Below are 22,628 nucleotides of genomic sequence, written 5' to 3' on the forward strand. Positions count from 1 at the left end.
GTATTTTAATTAGAAGTTTAAACTTTGTATGTATTATATTATAATTATAATAATTAGCGTAAGGAGTATGATTGTATTTTAATTAGAAGTTTAAACTTTGTATTTTTGATACACAGGGTTCAGGCCGGATGGGATAAAGAAAGATCTTGGTGATCTTAGATGGGTTATGGAAAAGGTCAGAAGCAAGACTTCTAATACAACAATGACGGCCACTTTCTCCCTTTTTGACAAACTCTTCCCGGTAAATTTGTCTATGTAAGGAGATGAAAACAGACTCAAGTAATCACTTTTTTTTGCTGTATAATTTTCCTTATGAATTGATAATAGTATTAAATGACAGAAAATAACTTGTTTAATATATACATTTTTTTAGGGCGATCTCGTATATCATATGTCACAATCCACTATTGTGGACATACAAGGAAAGATTTTTGTTTTCAGACATTGCAAATGAATTCTATGATAGCAAAAAAGATGGAGATCCGTTATTCTTTAAACGATTTGTGCCACTTGAGACAGGTCCAACAAATGTTGGGAGTTGGTTGAACATAGTTCTGAGTTTACCTGCTACCAATCTTCTTCGATCAGTCTACGATTATGGATTTGACAAAAATAAGAATGCTTATAGAGAGGTGAAAACTATAATCCCGTTTCTCAGAAATACGGCGGAACATTATAATGAGCATGTAAGTTTACTAACTAGTAGTCCGTATTTTGTTGATTACTTGGTAATTCACAAGTTTTTTCCTTATTAGTGTTAATATTTGACATTATATTCGGGAATGACGAATGAAAATAGGCTGCTCGTACGACACCTGAAGTTGTTGATAGAGTAATCACCACCCATTTTGAGAACGTTCATATGAAGATTTATTTGGCGATGGCTTCACCGAATCTGCTAAATGAGGTTTATTTGGATTTCCGCCTCCATGACAGAGGTTTGAACTATGATAAGTAGGTACGTAAATTTTACAAGCACTTACATTTTTATTGTACTTGTCCATAATTCAAACATTAATTTTAGGTAGGCGCAAGTTATCAGTCGCGTACCACATTTTTGTTGTTGTAGGATATGTTAACATTATGGTGCTGCGAGAGAGTGTAGTTGTTTTTTCTGTTACCAACTCTAAACTGGTGGGATGGATATTTAAGGAAAACTGATCTTGTGTTCATTTGTCAATCTTTGAATGGTTTCACAAATTATTCGAGTTAGGGTCCTTACGAGTTATGCATAACGAGTCAGTCATTCTCTTATTTAACTGGACTGAACAAAACGTAGGATCAAACTTCTACATTTCAGTTTGAATATCCATGATATCCTAGATTCCTTGTTAATATATCTCAATTTTACTCCTCTTTGAACAGGCTCCAAGAGCGAGCGCCATAGTGCTGGCAGACTAGATGAAAAGGAAATGTGTTGGTAGCTCAAAGACGAACTACAAGCATGTTGCTTTTGGAATAGAAATGCTAAGGATGAAAATATTAGTATTTGGTAAAAATGATGTGTATCTTTTGGTAACAATGATGTACGAGTATATATCTTTTGGTAACAACTAACAATGATGTATATCTTTTGGTAACAATGATGTCGGTTCGTTAGCTACTATCTCCTATAGACAGTCGTAACAATGATATGTATTTTTTGGATGTTAAATTTATGTATTTGGATAAGAGTTCAACTTTTAAGTTTGGCAACTTTGATACATTTTCCGGCTTACAAAATCTTCGTTATCTGATTTTTCATTTGCGAGAACCATTGTGATATCGGACCTTCCAACTGGTTTCCGTCTAGCTCCAAGATCTCTAATTGGGTTAGATTCCCAAACCACTGTGGAAGTCGACCCACTACTTGAGTATTCGTAAGATATACTTCTAAGTGTTGTAAGGTTGGCAATCCCATAAGGCCTATAGATTTCAGTTTATGTAGATTTGCAGGTTTGAGATCAGCTGTCCTGGAAAAACATTGAGATTTGAAAGAGATAATTTTTCGAGATTTGTTAGATTTGATATGGATGCTGGGACGACGCCAGTAAAATCGTTGTCATTAAGGTACAACTTAGCACTTTGCCCTCCTATCCATGATTTCACCTTTGCGTAAGGTACGATTTCTGATTGCTATAATCAGAGGTATGAGAACCGTCTATCCGAAAACTATTCTTGAACTGTAACAAGGTCAGTCGCTCATGATTACGACAAAATGGCTGAAAAGCCGAGACAGAGTTTGAATGTATCAGTCTGCCATTATAAGATATTAAATACAGGCCAATCAAGTAGAACAACAGAAAACGCATGGATGGTGTTTTGAAGTGCAAAATTTTGGGTTTTATGTCTTTGGTAGATATAACAGATTAGTATATGTGATATGTGGAATGACTTTTATAGGTATTAAACTGCTACTATCACTTTCCGATCTCAATATCTTTTGTGTAGGGGTTGAAAAATTACTATACCTTCTGGTGGAGCCAAATAAAATTTGGAGAGTTGGCTGGTTACTTGGTTAGGTGACATATACCGCCTATCGGAGAAATTTAAACACGACTAACAACTTTTGTAATCTTTGATTGTTATGTTTATTACGAGTATCTATAGGACCATGGAGTTACTATCGACAACAACTCACATCATCGTTTACATTTCAAAGCTTTGACGAGTTTTGCACCATTTTTTGAGTATGTATCGCAGTATCGGTCTTATGTATGACGACATGACTAAGACCAAACCCTATAGAATTAAGATTCAAATCAACGGAGTAAGACTTTTGAGTTAGGATAAGTAATACATATGGCGCATGATGTCAATGGTCAAGAAACGTAAATTCATATTCTTGTTTCCGATCTCTAACGTCCATTGACTTTGAAAACTTTAACGAGCAATATAATACATGTGTATAACAAATTAACAATCTTACACAAATATATTTATAAAATGAGCTGGATAACAACATTTATACTAATATGGACTTTTTACTAATAAATAAATAAATAAATAAAATAAAAAATGGACATTACGCTTTTTTGTTTTTCTTGTTGTTTGATCATCATCATAATTCATAATATTAAGGAGCCTAGATTAATTTTGACAAATCGGAAGTGGTCTTTAGCAAGAAGGTGGGAGTCCAAAGGAGAGATATGATCAAGGAGTTGCTGGGAGTTAGGGAGGTGGACAAGCATGAAAAATACTTAGGTCTTCCGACCATTATTGGAAGGTCAAAAAAAGTAGTTTTCACTTGTTTGAAGGAGAGAGTATGGAAAAAGGTTAATGGATGGAAGGAGCGTTTACTTTCGAGACCTGGGAAAGAGGTTCTTATCAAAGCCGTAGCCCAAGCGATCCCAACATATATGATGAGTCTTTTCTCTATCCCGGAGAGTGTTATTAATGAAATCCATTCGGTTTTGGCGCGCTTCTGGTGGGGTTCCTCGGATGCTCATCGAAAGCTCCATTGGATGCGTTGGGAGCGGTTATGTGAGCCTAAGGCGAATGGGGGAATGGGTTTTCGAGATTTGCGTGTTTTCAACCAAGCATTGCTAGCTAAACAAGTGTGGCGTTTACTGACCAAACCCGAGTCTCTTGCAGGGCGAGTCTTAAAAGCACGATATTTCAAACATGACACCATCCTTGAGGCGAGAAGGGGGTATGACCCGAGCTTTACATGGTGAAGCTTATGGGGGTCGAAATCTCTTTTGCTGGAGGGTTTGAAGTGGAGAGTGGGAAATGGACGGGACATTGGCATATGGGATGAGGCGTGGTTACCGGGTGATTCTGCGGGAATTGTACCTACGCCGAATATCAATGCTGATCCGGGAATGCGTGTTGCGGACCTTATTGATACTGACCGGGCTTGTTGGAATATGGAGGCTGTGAGGGCTGTATTGACGGATGCTGATGCAAGGTTGGTTACTAAACTACCACTGAGTAGTAGATTACCTCCTGACGAACGGTACTGGTGGCCATCGAAAGATGGTTTTTATTCGGTCAAATCGGGTTATTGGCTTGGGAGAAGGCCGTGTATTACTCCGGATGTTGCTAGCCATAATGGGTTCTCTTGGAAGGCACTGTGGAGTCTCAAAGTCCCTCCAAAACTCCTCCACTTTATTTGGAGAATATGTGCGAATATCCTACCTGTGCGGAAAGCTTTGTTCCACCGTCACTGTTTCCCTACACCGGTATGTGATTTTTGTGATATGGATGAATGTTGCGATCATGCTATATTTAGGTGCGCATGGACGAGAACACATTGGGATGGTAGTGGTTTTTGGGAGGTTATTGAGGCTGCCCCAGTTGGATCGTGTATGGAGAGAATGGTGTGGATTTTGCAGCAGCTTGGTGAGGGGGAAAGGGGAAGGTTCTTGGCAATGATGTGGTCAATATGGACCATCAGAAATCGCGCTTATTCAAGGAGGCTCCTCCACCTTTGCAGTTGTTTGTTCGGGGATCGTGAAGATGGTAGCTGAGTATCAAGGGTACGCAGACCGGGTTTTTGGTAAGAAAATTGTGGTGACAGAGGTGGGTGGATGCTCGTGGACTCCTCCGGCTGCTGGGTTCATAAAACTCAATGTAGATGCTCACGTTGCAGGGTGTGGTGTGGTTGGATTGGGTGTGGTGGCTCGGGATATGGCTGGCCGTGTGGTGGGGATGGGGTGTAGGCGTGTAGAGGCTGATTGGGATGTAGAGGTGGCAGAGGCAGGGGCTGCTTGCTTTGGTCTGGAAGTTGCGAACCGTCTTGGTTTCTCGAATATTATCCTTGAAAGTGACGCGCTTAAGGTGGTGTTAGCCGTGAAGAATGAAGTAGTAGCAAGATCTCCCTTTGGGCTTTGTGTGATTGATGTCTTATTTAGTTTGCGTTCTTTTCCGTCTAGTAAGTTTATTCATGTGAAACGTGGGGGCAATACCGTGGCACATTGTATTGCAAGGATAAATGAGTTTGAGGGAAGCGAGTTAATCCTTGTAACTGATTTTCCGCAAGTTGTTATTACGCTTGCGGAACTTGATTTAATATAATATCGGCCCTATGTTTCCTTCAAAAAAAAAAAAAAAAAAAAAAAATTAAATACCAATTGTATCTTGAACTCAGTGGTTAAGAGTCCACGCTCTAATACTAATGACCAAGGTTTAAATATTAGTACCCTTCATTTAATTAATTAAATAAAATTCGAAACAAAATGTTCGTGCTTCAAGCCTTCAACCCTCCCACCTTATCATAGACGAAATGAGTCGAATTTTTCTTAGTGAAAAGAATCAGGATTAACCTATAAACGAAAAACAATGTATATGATGAGTCTATAATAACACTGTTTTTGTTTTTATTAGAATAGTAGCTAGTTTCACCTTTTATTTTTAGTTTTTTTTCATGATTATTAACCAACCAATACCTTTCACATTACACCCTCCAAATTTAACTCACAACTATATATAACAACTTTTTTTGTCATTCCCCCTCATTTTCCCTTTTTTTTTGTAACCAAACAATGTAAAAAAAAAATAGTTTACCAAATCAAAAATCTCCTTCCCTCCAAATTTTCACCACCATCATTATCACCCTTCACGGCACCTTGCCTTGAAGGTGAATGCTCTATCGCCACCATGCCGAAGGCGGTGGTTGTCTACGGCATTTTAGCCACCGCCTTCCTCCTCCTCCTCTACCTTTCCCCTCCCTCCCACAATTCCCAAAATGGGGCCCACCACATTCGAATTGGCCGACGTTTAACCGGGTTTGGCCCACATTTTGACCCTTTTGTATCGAAAATCGAGCACGATTTACAAGAAAAAGGATTAAATGTAGATGTTGATGATTATTTGAATGATGATAATTCATTGAAAAATAATGTGGATAAAATTGATGAGGGTGATCAAATTTATTTTAAGGAGGATGGGAGGTTAAATTTGTCAATGAGGTTGATAATTTTGTTTCCAATGATTGATAATGGGCCTAGAGATGGATTTGTTGGGTTTAAGGAGCTTGAGGCTTGGATCATCATGCAAGCCCAAGAAAAATTGGACTATACCACAAGGAAAATGTTTTTGGCCCATGATAAAAATCTTGATGGGTTCATTTCTTTTAATGAGTATTTTCCTCATTTTACAATTAATGATTTGAGTAAGTGTGTTAAATTATTTGCAATATTTCTTATGTTGATTAGTTTCGTGTAATACGGTTGCATAAAATTGTGGGTTCAAGTCATATAATAATATATACTTCTTCCAATCCAATCCAAACTACTCATTCACTTTTTAAAGTCAATCTTGTTAAATATTGACATCGATAAATTTTAAAAAATTATACGTAAAATTAACATATTTACTTTTATTGTAAAAAGAGGTTTCACAAAATTATAACTTCAACACTAAAAAAATAATATATAAATGAAAAAAAAAAAATATGGTCAAAGTCTCATCTAGTAGACTGTGAAAAATTAAATGAGTTATTTAAATTGTATTGGAGGGAGCATGTGTTTTACAAAATCATGATGTGAGTTCTTTTTTAGGAGTAATTGAGATTATATGATGGGTTATGTGATGCAATTTTTTTTTTGTGTAAGACATCATTACACAATAATTTGTGTAAGATAAGCTTACACAAGAATCCATCTAGTTATATACGATTGTAGGAGTTTCATTCATCTTTGGTTATTTATTTGAAAAAGGAGTTTTTGGTCAAACACAACCTTTAAAGAAAATATTTCCAAATATCACCTTTAAAAAAAGTTTGTTAAACATAACCTTTAATAATTTTTTTTTTGTCAAACACGACTTTTTGGCTAGTTTTTAACAACTTTCTGACCACTTGCAATGGAGTGACTAATCGTCTATATTTAAGATAGCAAATAAGGTCGGTTTGAGGTGTTCTTGGGCTCATTGGAAAGGTGGGAGTACATGCTTTCCAGGGATTATTAACACGGTGGTCAACGGTGGCCTTACGTGGGGTACATTGGTGCATAAAGTAAGGCTGGTCAAAGAAAGGTTTGTAAGGCTGGGTTTACAGCGGGTGGTCAGGGGTTTTCGTGGGTCTTTTAATTGGGCTATAATATTTGATTTGGTCTGAAATTTGGTATGTAGGTTGAGGGAAGTGCAAGTTATGTCGTAGTTGTGTTGTTTGTGGTGGTTGTTGGTTGGAAGTGGTGGTTCGAGTGGAGTGAATTGACCCTCGAAAAAATCCTACTTTAACTTACATCAATCGTCTGTGACCAGCCTTACTTGACACACAAATCTACCTCACATAAGGCCATCTTTGACCACCGTGTTGACAACCGTTGGAAAACCTGTACTCCCACCTTTTCAATGTGTCCAAGAACACCTTAAACCGACCTTGTTTGCTATCTCAAATATAGACTAAAAGTCACCCCATTGCAAGGCTAAAATGTCGTGTTTGACAAAAAAAAAAATATTAAAGGTTGAGTTTCACAAACGTTTTTTTTAAGGTGATGTTTGGAAATATTTTTTTTTAAAGGTTATGTTTAACAAAAAAAAAAAACCTTTGAAAAATCAGCAACTCGGATTTCTCGTTACCTAGCAATCTCTTATAGTGCGAGTTTTTTTTCTTGAACCAACTATTGAATCAAACGGTATTTATTAGTAGACAGAATTGATATTCCAATAATATTTCCCTTAGTATGGGTATTATAATTTATAGTATCGATTTTCATAAGAAACGTTTTTACTTTTACGGCCTAAATAGTTAATGAGTCAATCTGACTCATATTAGCGAGGCTAGCTAACCCGAGTCAATATATTTCTCGTTAGATTGTTGTAAGCATAAAATGAATTTAAAACAGCTCATGTATGCGGTTAATTATAAACATTAATCAATGCATGTTAAAAAAAAATATTTTTGAATCTGTTTTATGCTTACAAGTTACAACTGTCTTATGAGATATGACATGTTTTTTTTATGACATCGACAATGCAATGTCATTAGAACAAAATGTATCTTGATGAATGTCGAAATCTATATGCTTTTGTTATTCTTTTGATTTTTGATATTAACCCTATACAAAATCTAAATTGTCAAGTTGAAAAAAGCAGATGAGAACTCGATGGAATATGGTAAAGCTGGGTGGTGGATGGAACAGTTTAAAAATGCAGATGCTGATCAAGATAATGTTTTAAGCTTTAAAGAGTTTAAAGAGTATGTTTTTCCTCGATATTTTTATTCCCTTTTTTGAAACTATTACTTTTCAAAACCTTCTCCTTTTAATTGAATTCTTTTTATTCATTAAGTTATAGAATATATATATTTCACCTAAAATACAAAAGTATTTAATTAACATAAACTCGATTTTTTTTAATTATTTCCTCTCAACTATATATTTCTATTTTGATTGGCAGTTTGTTGCACCCAGAAGATAGTATAAATAACACAAAAGTTGAAGAATGGTTTTTGCGACAAAAAATCAGGCATGCATAATTATTATTTAACCAATTATTTCACATATGATGAAGGTTGTTTTTTTAAATACATTTAAAGTTAATATGCCGTTTTCAATACTCTAAATTCCATCAAATTAATAATTTTGGTTATAAATTTATCTTCTAACAGAAGAATGGATGAAAACAATGACGGAAATTTAAGCTTTGAAGAATTTCGTGATAAAGCATATGATACATTCAAGAGCTACTATGAATTTAGTTCAGGTGACAATTATGTTCCATCGCCAGAATTACAATTCGCTGACATTGATCTAAACAGAGATAGGTATCTTTTACTTTTCGATCTGCCTTCCTATGTAATACTTTATTATAAAATTGTCTCAGGAGAATTAGCTTTATCACATGATCACGAGACATCAGGAGCTCTATATTTGATGATTATTGTTATCGTTAGCTCATTTTAGTCGATGTGCTTACAGATTATTGACGATTCAAGAGTTGAAGCATATAAAACGTTTTCTCTTCCCAGGAGAATTGGATCATGCTTCATATTACAGTACATATTTAATAAAAGAGGTGATTTAACAAATTTTTACCTTTACAATAATATGAGCTCTATATATTAACCTCTTAAATTAACCTATTCGCTATCACTCTTATAGGTTGATGATAACCATGATGGAAAATTATCGATCGAAGAAATATTAAATCATGAACATAAATTTTATAATTGTGTTTATGTTGGAGATGATGAAGATGATTATTATCATGATGAATTTTGAGCTTAAGGATCTTTGCTATGCGAGAACCAATTTTTCAAACACATGAAGATGACTTTAAAATGAATGAATAGATAATTGAAATAAATTTACACAGTTTTCCGAGATTATTATATAAGAAAAAAAAAACATAAATAAATCTACACTACTTTTCATAATTTTTTTCTTCTTCCGATAAGATCATAAAAGACAAAAAAACTCATATTCAAAACTTCTCTAAAAAAAACTTGTTTACTTTTTTTTTTTACGTAAAATGTAGACACCTAGATATGCCCAAAAGTAACTGGGTTGTAAACGTGCATAAATTCTTTTGGTTAAAATTTTGTAATTTTTTTTAATTTATTAATTTGTTATTTAGTGTGAAATAGACATATTGAAACTCGTATAATAATAAAATTAATTTAGTTAGAGACATGCTATTTCCTGCAAGTTATTATGCATCATTTAAGCACAAAGAAGTACAACTTTAGTTATCATCCTAATCATATTCGGAGTACACATGTTAAGCTTTAATGCTTTTGCAAATACTAAAGATGTCCATCAGGGATCCCCAAACGCTTACATATGACAAACATGTAAGAATTGTTCTCAAAACAAAAAAGTGACTCCAAGCTTGTAATGCTTCTTATTACTGTATTTTTGGTATTAAATTATACGGAAATTTCGCATGTTAATCCTTAATTTTGCCATATTTTACATGGTACAATTACATTACTTTTAAGAATCCGCTTATGGTACTCTTCAGATTCCATTTTTGTGCTCACGGTACCCCCTAATATAACGACTGTTAAATGACGGTAAAGTTTTGATGACATGACAATAATTAGTAACTAAAAATTAATAATAAATATGAAAAAAAAATAAAAGCTCAACATTTCACATGGTACCCTTGTGCTTTGTACATTTTCCGAGATATTCTTAAGTTACAACAAAAGAAACATCATTTTCAACCACTACAAATTTACATCTCACCACCGAAAAAATTAATAAATTTATGGATTTAAGAAAAGTTTATGTAGAAAATAAATCCTAACTTAATGGGCTATGTTGACTTATTAGAAGAAACTCCACAAATGTCTAACATGACTATGTTTGCTAAAAGAAAGATTGAAGAATAAAGATATTGATGACATGAAGATTTTGTCCAAACTCTTGTATTTCAACATAAAAGTAGCATTGACTATGTACAAATTGAGATGACACATAGAATGATAGCAATATGAACCCCTTTTCAAGCTATTGCATTGCTCAAATCAAGAGTGTAGTGAGAAAACTATAGATTATAAATTTAAGGGTACCATGGGAGAATTGTTACATATTAGAAATATCTGGGGAAGAATGTATAAATCATACCGTGGGTAATGTGAAAACTTTTTTTTTTTTTTTTTTTTTTTTTTTTACAAATGATGAATATTAAATTAATTTCCTCAATGATAATATTGTTACGTCATCAAAACTTAACGACCATTACATTAGGAGTACTATGAACACAAAAATGGAAATTCAAGGGTATCATAGGTATATTCTTAAAAGTAGGGGTAACATGGAAAATCTGAAAAAATTAAGGGATTACCATGAAAAATTTCCTTAAATTATAACATTTCTCGTCAATTTTTTATATCTAACACATGTGCTCACATATTGTGTTAATAAAATCTGTACAATAAATGACACATTTCATCCATTCAAAATTTCAGATGAATGAGATAAAAAAAGCTAAAATTTAATAAGGAAGTGTTTGGTTCACCCAATATAGGTATGAGGTATGAGTTTGGAATGAACCAAACCCATACCATGTGTTTGTTTGACAAAATTGAAGGTTTGATGCACATACCTCAAATCCATGAGCTATGAGTTTCTCATACCCAGGGAGGGGGGTGGGTATGAGATTGATACTCATGGTATCAAATTACAAATATTAAAAAGTGATAAAAATAATTGTAAAAAAAATTATTTTATATATTTATTTAATTAAATTTTCTCTACATGATTTAATAGTATAAAAATTATTATTAAAAATATTGTATTTTGAAGAGTTTTTAGCTTTGATTGATTTCTAACCCATACCCTCAAAATTGAACCAAACACAAGGTATGAGGTATTAAGTTCCAACCCGATACCACCCAGGTATGATTCCCGATTCCAAACTCATACCCACGCATGAACCAAACACCCCCTAACTGTTCTCTGTAAGATCGACGTTCCATTGATAACTTTTATAAAAGAGCAGTCATTTGACATAATATTTTCCTTCAATGATGATGGAAAGTTCTTGTAAATTTCATTTAAAAAGTAATTAATTTTTTTTTCTAAAATAATATAGAAAAAGATAACTATTTAGCAAAAAGATAAAGTTTAATTCAACTACATCTTCTTGCTAATAAAATAGTAACTATCAAAATACTCGTTTTACACAAACTCTTCTGTAAAATAAACTCTTGTGCTGAATTTCACGGAATAATAATTTATAATTGAATTGAATAATTGAATTTATGTTAATTAAACGGTATACGGAATATATTATTGAATCCTTCCGTTATATTTAAAACAACCGCGTTTCTCTTCCTCTCTAATCCGCTCCTCTTGTCTCTATATCTCTCTAGGATTTTCTCTCTCTCCTAGGGTTTCAAATTCGCCGGTTTTTCAATCTTCGATCGACGATTAATTTACTCTTTTTCTGCAATTTCTCTTCAATTCCTTTAATTTTTCAGGTAATTCATCACTTTAATTAATTCAATTTTTACTTCAATGACTGTTTATTAATTGATCCAGTACCAAAGCTTTAATCTCGATTTCAGTTATAATTATAATTATAATTATTAGATTATTATTGATCGGATGCGATTTTCAGTATTTATTCTGTTTGATCGATCAATTGATTTGTTATTTTGGGGAATCGTTAGTTGAATTCTACTATCATATGAAGGAGTTGAAATTATGTGATTTTAGTTTATTTTGCTTAATTTGAGTTTTGTCTGTGCTTTAGTTGTGTATTTGGTTTGTTCAATTGAATTTAGTGTTTTGATTGATGTTTGACTATTTTGGGTTGATGAGTAGATCTGATTTGGATAACTATTGAGTTTTTTGAGAAGAAATTTGAGTAGTTTTGGTGCCGAAGATCGGTGCTGAGTGCACACTCTTCTAGTTGCATCAATTGGCATCGAGCTGTTAGACTTTGCTGAGTATTTTTACTGGTTACCCCTATATATTTGAGGGTTTACTCGATTTTGGCAACCCATATCTATTTGGTTTGTAAAATTTCTTCCCGTCTTTTTAGGTGATATTCGGTGTTAAAATTATCAACAATTCTTTGATTATCGCATACTCTCTCATCCCACTTATATTCTCTACTTTGATTTGACTAGAAGCTAGGTTTAAGAACTAATGTCAAAATATCGTTGTTACCCCCTCGACTTAGAGATGCCACACATTATCTTAATATTCCCTCTCCATTAGAGTAGGTTATTCCGTATTCAACTATCCTTTTTGGCTTTTTTGAATTTTAAAAGGGCTTTTTTACTAGATAATAGAAAGGGTAAATTATTTGGGGATGGACCGCAAAGAAATGGTGACAATATAAATGAGATGGATGGAGTAGTAAGTATATTTGTATGATTAATCACTCTTCTCGTTTGAGTTCGGATCCTGCTTTTGTTTGGGTGTGAAATGGCAAATCTTTTTGCAGATGCTACTGCAAGTGGCTTGATCCAGCTTGTGTTTTTTAGTAACTCACTATGATAATTTTTGTTATGTCCTCGCTGCTGCTAATTGCTTGTAGTAAATTCTTATACTCCCTCCGTCCCGGTCATTTGTTGTCCTTTGGTTTTGGCACAAAGACCAAGAAAAAAGGAGAGAGCCAATTACTAAATGACATGTGGACCAAATTGAGTGTGAATGACCAAATTATTCACCAAATGCATTCCTAATATAGAAAGGACAACAAATGACAGAGGCACCCAAAAATGGAAAAGGACAACAAATGACCGGGACAGAGGGAGTATCATGCAAAAGTTGTGATCTTTGGTGCTAGCTCAGGCATTTAGTGTTTGTCAGATATTGATAGATAAACTTGGTGCAGGTATATTATGGTGATGGAAATCACACAAGTGCTTTTAAATGCTCAGTCAGTTGATGGTACGGTTCGGAAGCATGCGGAAGAAACTCTCAAGCAATTTCAGGAGCAGAACCTCCCTAGCTTCTTGTTATCTCTTGCAGGAGAGCTATCTAACGAAGAGAAGCCAGCTGAATCCCGAAAATTAGCAGGGCTTATTCTTAAAAATGCATTGGATGCGAAGGATCAACATAGGAAGTTTGAGCTTGTACAGAGATGGTTAGCTCTTGATTTGGGAGTGAAAAATCAGATTAAGGCCTTCTTGATTCAGTCCTTGTCTTCGCTTGTGTACGAGGCTCGTTCAACTGCATCCCAAGTGGTTGCCAAGGTTGCAGGCATTGAGTTACCCCAAAAACAATGGCCCGAGCTGATCGCTTCTCTATTAGCAAATATTCACCAAATTCCACCTCATGTAAAACAAGCTACCTTAGAGACACTTGGATATTTGTGTGAGGAGGTCTCTCCTGATGTTGTAGATCAGGATCAAGTTAATAAAATCCTCACAGCCGTCGTCCAAGGTATGAATGCTAATGAGGTAAACGGTGAAGTTAGGCTTGCTGCTACCCATGCATTGTATAATGCTTTGGGCTTTGCCCAGGCTAACTTTAACAATGATATGGAGCGAGATTATATCATGAGGGTTGTTTGTGAGGCAACTTTATCTACTGATGTGAAGATACGGCAAGCTGCTTTTGAATGCGTGGTTGCTATATCATCTGCTTATTATGAGAAGCTGGCTCCTTACATTCAGGATATCTTTAATATCACTGCAAAGGCTGTACGGGAAGATGAAGAACCAGTTGCCCTACAAGCGATTGAGTTTTGGAGCTCAATCTGTGATGAGGAGATTGACATTCTTGAAGAATATAGAGGTGAATTTTTAGGTGACTCGGATATTCCTTGCTTTTATTTTATTAAACAAGCTCTCCCTGCTCTTGTACCAATGTTGTTGGAGACACTCCTCAAGCAAGAGGAGGATCAAGATCAGGATGAAGGAGCTTGGAACATTGCCATGGCAGGGGGGACTTGCCTAGGCCTTGTTACAAGAACTGTAACCGATGATATTGTGCCTCTTGTGATGCCATTTATTGAAGAGAATATCACGAAACCTGATTGGAGACAGCGAGAGGCAGCAACATATGCCTTTGGGTCTATTTTGGAGGGGCCTGCGCCTGAGAAATTAACAGCAATCGTCAATGTTGCTTTGAACTTCATGCTCACTGCATTGACAAATGATCCAAACACCCATGTGAAGGATACCACAGCGTGGACTCTTGGTCGAATCTTTGAATTTCTGCATGTAGCAGCAGCCATAGAAACTCCTATTATCACTTCTGCCAACTGTCAGTCGATTGTGACTGTTCTTTTGCAAGCGATGAAAGATGCACCTAATGTTGCTGAGAAGGCCTGTGGTGCTCTTTACTTTCTTGCTCAAGGGTTTGAGGATGTGGGCCCATCGTCACCTATAACTCCTTATTTCAAGGAGATTGTCCAGTCCCTTCTCACTGTCAGTCACAGGGAAGATGCAGGGGAGTCGCGCTTGAGAACTGCAGCCTATGAAACACTGAATGAGGTGGTGAGGTGCTCAACTGATGAAACGGTTGCCTTGGTGTTTGAGCTAGTTCCTGTCATTATGACAGAACTGCACAAAACTCTCGAATCTCAGAATATCTCACCTGATGGGAAACAGGGAGAACTACAAGGTCTTTTGTGTGGATGCTTACAGGTGATCATTCAGAAGCTAAGTTCTTCAGAGCCAACCCGAGTCGTTCTTTTACAGTATGCTGATCAAATTATGCAACTCTTTCTGGGTGTGTTTACATGTAGAAGTGCCACAGTGCATGAAGAGGCCATGTTAGGAATCGGTGCTCTTGCCTATGCTGCGGGCCCCGAATTTGCCAAATATATGACTCAGTTCTATAAGTATTTGGAAATGGGTCTACAAAATTTTGAGGAATACCAAGTGTGTGCTATCACTGTTGGTGTTGTTGGAGATTTATGCAGGGCAATGGAAGATAAGATACTACCTTATTGTGATGGGATTATGACTCAACTTCTCAAGGACTTGTCAAGCAATCAACTTCACAGATCAGTGAAGCCTCCTATATTCTCATGCTTTGGAGACATAGCTCTTGCAATTGGCGAGAACTTTGAGAAATATCTGATGTATGCTATGCCAATGCTTCAGAGTGCAGCAGATCTGTCTAGTCAGACAGCTGGTGCTGACGATGAAATGCTGGACTACACCAATCTGTTGAGAAATGGAATTTTGGAAGCTTATTCGGGAATTCTTCAAGGCTTTAAGAACACGGCAAAATCACAGCTCCTACTTCCCCATGCGCGTCATATACTTACATTTATTGACAGCATATACCAGGAGAAAGACATGTAAGTTCAAATATTCTGAGTATTTGCAATTTACTCTGTTGAACCCATAAATAACTTTCATTTCTTTGTAAAGTCATTTGAAAGTGGACCACTTGCTTTGACATTTCATTAAATTACATTACAACCATCAAGAATCTCACCTTAACCGCTAATTATTGGCCAATTGCAACGACATGTTAGTAAACTTCTGTTAGCAAGTGGATTACTTGTAATAGTTTCCATTTTTTAAAATACTTCATAAAGGTCGTAGTATTTGAAAATGGAAGATATTTCTGCAACTGAGGGAGTAAATAATCTGACTTAAGACTTTCGGTGCTGATCTTGTTAATTTACTTGCAATTCAAATGTGTAGGGATGATGCTGTCATGAAGACTGCCATTGGAGTCCTAGGTGACCTTGCAGATACGCTGGCTACCGGTGCAGGCCCTTTAATTCAACAGTTCTCAGTATGCAGGGAGTTGTTGAATGAATGCTTATCATCTGATGATGATTCAATTAAACAGTCTGCTGAATGGGCCAAGTTGGCCATCAGTCAAGCGATTTCCGTATGAGGCCGGTTCCCTGTTTGGTACATTCTTTCTTATCTTTAGAAGTCCCTGCATGCATTGGTGTGTTGAGTTTGTTTGAAGGTCCGGGATTGCATACAGAAGTGTCGGGTCGTCGTCAGTCTGGCAACCGAAGTTGTCCGCCTTCAGGTTGTCACTAACTCTTGCATCAGCATCGTGAGTCTTTCATGTCATTTGCTTCGTCATGAAGTTGTGGATAGTGATCTACAGAAACATATAGAGGCATGCGCATGAAATTTTACTGACTATCATTATCAGTACTCGAGAATGGGGAAGGCAGAGGCGGGTGTGTCTATGTGCCTGAAATGTCGAAGCTGCGCGAAGCGATATTCCGCGCTTCAAGGGCTCCCTGGTTGCCATTTGTCCATGGCCCCTCTGCAATTCTCAGCTAACAAATCCCTTATTTGTTGCTTGTTGGGTCTCATCTTCTGAAGATGTAAGCACTAAGCACTAAGCAGTGAGACGATGTGGGCTCTAACTTAAGATGATCACCAGTGGTGCAAACTAAGTCTCCCCTTGATCAAGTTCTGGTTATCATTACCTCATTTTTTGGTCTTTAAAAAGTTTTGAGTCTTGCATGATACCGGTAGCATTAATTTGCATTTGCATTTGCATTTCATTGTTTCTCATTCTTTGGTCTTCTTTTCACATTACATTCATATATATTTGGATTTTAAGCATACTATTGTTGTATATGCAATTTGGAAAGCATGGAAAATCATTTATACTGCTTGGATTTTGGAGTGCAGTACATATAATTTGATTTTCATTTAATACTTCCCCGTTTGTTTACTTAAAAGGCATAAGGTTTGGCTTTGTTGGGTTCATTTGCCGTCAGTAACCCTCAGGATACTACTCCGTATCATGTAAAGTTTTTGATATTTTTATTTTATTTTATTGAATTTCCCAGAGCTGTTTTTTTTTTCTTTTCGTAAATAATTGGCATTTTTTCGTCATGTATGATTTGCTGTCAGTGAAATGGTCTGTGATTATTTGACCAATAATTATTATTTGGTTGAGTGGACCATCATGTTGGTCATTATTTAGGAAAAGCAAGGTTTGATAGGGAGAGAAGACCAAAATTAGTGCAGCAGAGTTGCTCAGATAGATCTTTTTTTGTTTGTCCTTGGGACTTTGTGTGCTGTTTTGGTTGTGTTATTATCAACATATCAAATTATTGTACCTAAACAAAGAGGAGGAATATCTGGATATTGGAATCAAAGATTGATCGAAATCGACTCCCAGCAAGGGTTACTGATTGATTAATACACCCCTTGGATATGTGGAAGTGGTATGAAAGCCTTGCTTGATATTTCTGTGGTACGAGATTTTTATGGTATGAAGGAAGCCAGAACTATTTTTGATGTTGACAAGATGCAAGATCATGAGTAAGTATCTCTCGTGAGTCGTGACTTTTTAAGTGAACTGTGATATCTGTCAAGGTAGGAATATTTGAATACAAAGAAGTCCAGTTATGAAATTACGATTATCTTTATGACATATATTGAATGTTTCAAGCCCGGATGGCGGATAGAGGAGGAATTGAATTGCAGAACATGTCATAATTTGTGGTTATGTATTTTTGGAACATAAGGAAATATGTCATGCGCAAACATGCTTTCAAAACCGAAATGAGGGCTAATTGTATGGCCTAATTGTATATCACTGGTCGATGTTAGTTGCTTGTTTAATTATTCTTCGATCTCTAGCTGCTTGTTCAAGAACATTCTCTTGTTTAATTTTACTCCGTATTTTATTTTGGTAATGATGATAGTCTTTAAATGCCTAAACTCCCAAAGCAAGCAAGTTTCTCCTTTTCAGGTTTAAAACAGAAAAGGAGCAGCATTTGGGAACATAACATGATGGAATTCTTTAAGACTATGTACCTTGAATTACAACGACAAGAGATTTGTCTTACTGACAGACTGTCCAATTTGAAGCGTCGGTATCTCAACACACCCCACCTGCGTAATATGATTATCGACTTATCTTTTCTTGAATTCGGAAAAGTCCTCTAACCACAAATCGTAATAGTAAGTATCAGAAATTATCAGCTCAAGGATAAATTACCATTCCTTCCGTCTTGTTAACCTGCACATTCTTTCCGTTTTGATTCTTTCTTTATTTAGGCTCTTATAGGGTACACGTTAGAAAAACCGTTTTTCTGAACCTGTTTTTGAATTAAGATGTTGGTAACCATATTGTCACGATACCTTTATCTTAACCACGAAGACGTCATCCCATATTCACACGGGTGAAAACTCATGTTCCGTGTCCTCGTCGATAGTGTTATGGCAACTTTACCCGAACTATTTGAAGAGTTTTAGGTAGGATTATAATAAGATGAAAGATCTTAGATTAGACTCATAAAATTGCATGAGATTTAGTAGTCTTATGAGCCACACAAAGTGATGCGAAAGTGTGAAATTGACTACTGGGAAAGTATCATGAAATGTTGAACAATATGTATAATCACCATCACATTACACATGTTATTAGGTCACCACTCCAACCCTAAATAGTGCCACCATTTTTTTTATGCTTTAGTTTTTTAGTGGCATTGTGGCACTCACTTTCAAACATCTGAATTTTTACAAACTCGAGCAGACTTGACCCAAACCATGCTCGCAATAGTCTCAAATAAAGCGTGCGTCTTATTAGATTTAATCCGAATACTATTTGATTGACCCGTTTGCCAGGTCTAATATTCTTAGGTGAACAATTTTAAAGATTTTATCAAAGTGTCTTTAACTTTTATATTTTGTTGCATCTTCTCAACACTAATGATTATAAATAATATTTCATGTTAATGGGAGTAAAAATATTTTAGAATTAGGATTTTGTGTGTGTGTAAGTCAAAGTCGTACCTTTTCCAGGCAGTTTTTACAATGGTGTTACGACTGGATAATTGCTCACTTAAACCCTAGTGTCCCCACCATTATTAAGCACTTTCTATTGTCCAAGCACAATTAATGCCTTTTAAACCATGATTACCATAAACTTTCTCCCTAAATAAAGGCACTCCCTTAGTGTTTTGGTTAAGGTCTTCCCAATGTTGGGCTGCCTACCTTCTTTCATCTAGTAGGTCTGTTCTTTTCAACCGATAGAAATTAAACTGAACTGAATCAAATTGAATGGAAGCTGAGTGGAATTAAATTGAACTTAATGCAGCTAAGCGAAACTGAATGAAGTTGAATTAACAGTTAATTTGTTTAACTGTGCTTCCCACTTTTTGTTTTTCAATTAACTAAAATGATTATGGTTGCCATGGTTTTGGATCAGGTTTACGCAATAATACTATAGAACTATTTTACAAATGACTTATTCATACATCTTGTGCAATGAGACTACCCTACCCATCTATAAATTTTAACAATTTCGTGAATTCTATGTACCAAAAAAAAAAAACAATTTCGTGAACTCTAATTTTGTATTAAAATCACGATTTAAAAGGATAAAATAAGTATTTAAAAATAAATTAAAATATCCTAAAACACAATTTCTGTTTGAGAAGCGTATATCCATCTTAATCATGAAACGGGTCAATTAGATAGATGAGACAAAAGCTAGTCTGCATAGGGAATGATAATAAACTTGTCTCATCTATCTACATGGGTTAATACCTAACCCATTTTAAAATTAATTAAGACTAGAGCTGGCCATCAGCACGAGCTGACCCGGCCTAGCTCGGACCCGGCCCGCCTTGGCCCGTTATTTTATGCAACCTGGTTCGGCCCGGCCTTAGCCCAGGTCCTAAAATTCCAGCCTGCTCGCCCTTGGCCCGCCTCGGGCCCTGGCAAGGGTCAAGCATATCCTGGCCTGGCTAAGCCCGCCCTTCCCCTTGGCCCGGGTCTGACCAGGAGAGCCCGGCCAGCCCAGTCCGAGTACAGGTCTAATTAAGACGAATATAATCGTATAAAGGGAGACCACGAGCTCTTAATAGCAGAAAAACATAAAATGTTTGGCCTTGTGAAATGTTATCAGAAAAGCAGAATGACTTATAACAAAACTGAAAAAGGTAAAAATATTTGGGGATGTCACACCAGAAATAGGCAAGTTTGGAGAGCATGCAGCAAAAGACTCCTATTTTGTCCATACGCATTTTAGATGCATAGAATAGATCATGTTTACACGCTACACACTCACCCAACTGCAGTTGACTTTCATACTTTGTGTGTATGTTTTATGTAGTGGCTTATGTTACTCATCATCATTATTCTTCGGAAGTTTTTTGTTTTGGTGGATACATCATGACCACAGCCTTACTCATTACTTAGAACTGGCAAAACCGACTCGATCCGACTTTGATGATCCGCCTGTATTTAGTCTACATGGTGAATAAATGCTTGAATTTGACTTAAAATTCGAATTGATTTCATCATCTCTCTTTCGTTCTGAACGTTTATTGTTGTGAACAGAATAATATTGCTAAGGGCATCAACAATAGAGGTTTGTCAACAAAGGTTTGTGTACTTTTTAGAGGTTTGTTGACAAACCTCTCTATTGTTGGAGATGGGGTTTGAGGTTCATCCATAGGAATGGTTCTGGTTTGTATACGGGTTTGTTGATTGACGATGGCAAGTGGTCATTCCAAAAGTTAGTATATTTTTATTCTTCAACAACATATATATGAGGGAAAAAAAATGGGTAATTTTATGTGGGTCCTATGATATGAACCTTGAAAAGGTTTGTCTATTGTTGTATATGGATTTGTTATTGAAGAGGTTTGTTAAATTGATGATGTATTATGTGACAAACCTCTTTAGAGGTTCATCTATTGTGGATGCCCTAATAAGTACTCCCTCCGTCCAGGTCATTTATTGTTTTATTTCATTTTGCGCGTCTCAATTAATTGTTGTTCTTTTTATTTTAGGATTGCATTTGGTGGTCAATTTGATTTTTCACACTCAATTTAGTTCACTTGTCATCTTATAATTGACTCCCTCCTCTTTCCTTGGTCTTTGTGCCAAAACCAAAGGCCAACAATTGACCGGGACGGAGGAAGTAGATAACAACACAACTGAAACTAATTCGAACCAACTCGATCTGACGCAGATGCTTACTTACAAATTTGAATGATCCAAACCCAAACAAACTCGACCCAATCAACCCACTACAAGTAGTCATTACCTATGGTTTACTAGTAACTCAAATAATCTACTTTAAGACTGTTGTATACGTAAACTAGTGTTTGTAGAATATTGTGTGGTTAAATGAGGAGTATTGTCAATTGATTTTAGAGTGAAAGTTTCTTGGAGTCCATTTGGGTGTGGCTCTGGCCTGTTTGCATGATTTAACACGGTATTAGAGTCCATGGATTCCCGATACCTGTCAGATTCCATAGCTGATGAACCTGTTGGTCCGAAAAAGCCGCTTGCTAGTCTTGGTCCGAAAAAGCCGCCCCCTTGTCCTGGAATCTCTCCGGCCGGGGAGGAACCCGGACGGTAGAAGAGCCAGGAGAGGCCTTCCCCCGCTTTCATACGGGTAGACAGCATAACAAAACAAGGCAAGGGTTCTTACACGGAAAAGAAAAGCACCTGTCCCCGGGTCTTTGGACTGAGGGGGAAAGGGGCCCAAAGGAAAGGGTCCCAAACAAACTTTGGGCTAATACTTCATCTATTGCCAAATTGTTTTAGAATGAAATCTTTTTGGACTTATAAAACGGACTCTCTATTCCATTTGCATTATTTAACATGAATCATTGACACATTTTATTTTGTAATATTTTAACAAATTTTTACAATACTTCCTTGTGATAGACACAAAAAATAGTAATATGATTTTGATTCTCTAGGCTTACGTTGGACGGAGTAGTGTATAATAGTAAACCTTGGTAAACCATGGAAAATATTTAAAAGGTAAACCATTATAGATGTGGGAATAGTGAAACCCATAATCTAATATCATAGGTCACTTTCATTTATCAGTTTATCAACTAGTATAAATTTGGACACTCCCTTGTTACTTTGCATGAATGTATCTCATCATTTCAGGTTCGAGTTATCTTCTTAATTGTATAAAAAAAAAATCACTTTAAGTTTGAGTTCAAGTTTAAGTTCAAGTTTAGGCCGATACATATTCTAGACATTAACCAATATGGCTTGTGTCAAATTCTCTCTTTCGATCCTTCTCTTTATTCTCGTCCTCTCCTTGTCGTTGCACACACCTACCACCGTAGCAATCACCAAGGTCGACGATCAATCTGCTTCTACTGTGATTTCAAAGTCAAGTCTTGGCATAGACTCGCCTCGTTTCTTGCATAAGGTACATAATACACTACAATAATTCATTAACATTACCCTGGTGTCTTTAAACACGTAAAAATATCATTTGTTAAATATTCGTACTAATTGTTTCAGCAGCATAATTTAATAATGAAAACTGTATCGAGCATAATATTAATCAACTACTATAAGGATT

At 36.0% G+C, this 22,628-nt stretch overlaps 2 protein-coding genes across 2 annotated transcripts; both read left to right on the plus strand.

Moving 5' to 3' along the window:
- The first annotated feature begins 5,477 nt into the window (after positions 1 to 5,477).
- On the plus strand, positions 5,478 to 9,551 carry LOC141609368 (uncharacterized). Its single transcript, XM_074428442.1, has 6 exons — positions 5,478 to 6,094; positions 8,020 to 8,122; positions 8,323 to 8,391; positions 8,534 to 8,689; positions 8,844 to 8,940; positions 9,027 to 9,551. Exons 1-6 carry the CDS (start codon positions 5,581 to 5,583, stop codon positions 9,144 to 9,146), a joined length of 1,059 nt encoding a protein of 352 aa, XP_074284543.1. The 5' UTR covers positions 5,478 to 5,580; the 3' UTR covers positions 9,147 to 9,551.
- Positions 9,552 to 11,610: 2,059 nt separating this feature from the next.
- Positions 11,611 to 17,117, plus strand: LOC141606407 (importin subunit beta-1-like). The gene is made up of 3 exons (XM_074425523.1): positions 11,611 to 11,854; positions 13,222 to 15,642; positions 15,995 to 17,117. Exons 2-3 carry the CDS (start codon positions 13,229 to 13,231, stop codon positions 16,191 to 16,193), a joined length of 2,613 nt encoding a protein of 870 aa, XP_074281624.1. The 5' UTR covers positions 11,611 to 11,854; positions 13,222 to 13,228; the 3' UTR covers positions 16,194 to 17,117.
- The last annotated feature ends 5,511 nt before the right edge of the window (positions 17,118 to 22,628 follow it).

Source organism: Silene latifolia, chromosome 10, assembly GCF_048544455.1.
Source record: "Silene latifolia isolate original U9 population chromosome 10, ASM4854445v1, whole genome shotgun sequence".
Taxonomy (NCBI): domain Eukaryota; kingdom Viridiplantae; phylum Streptophyta; class Magnoliopsida; order Caryophyllales; family Caryophyllaceae; genus Silene; species Silene latifolia.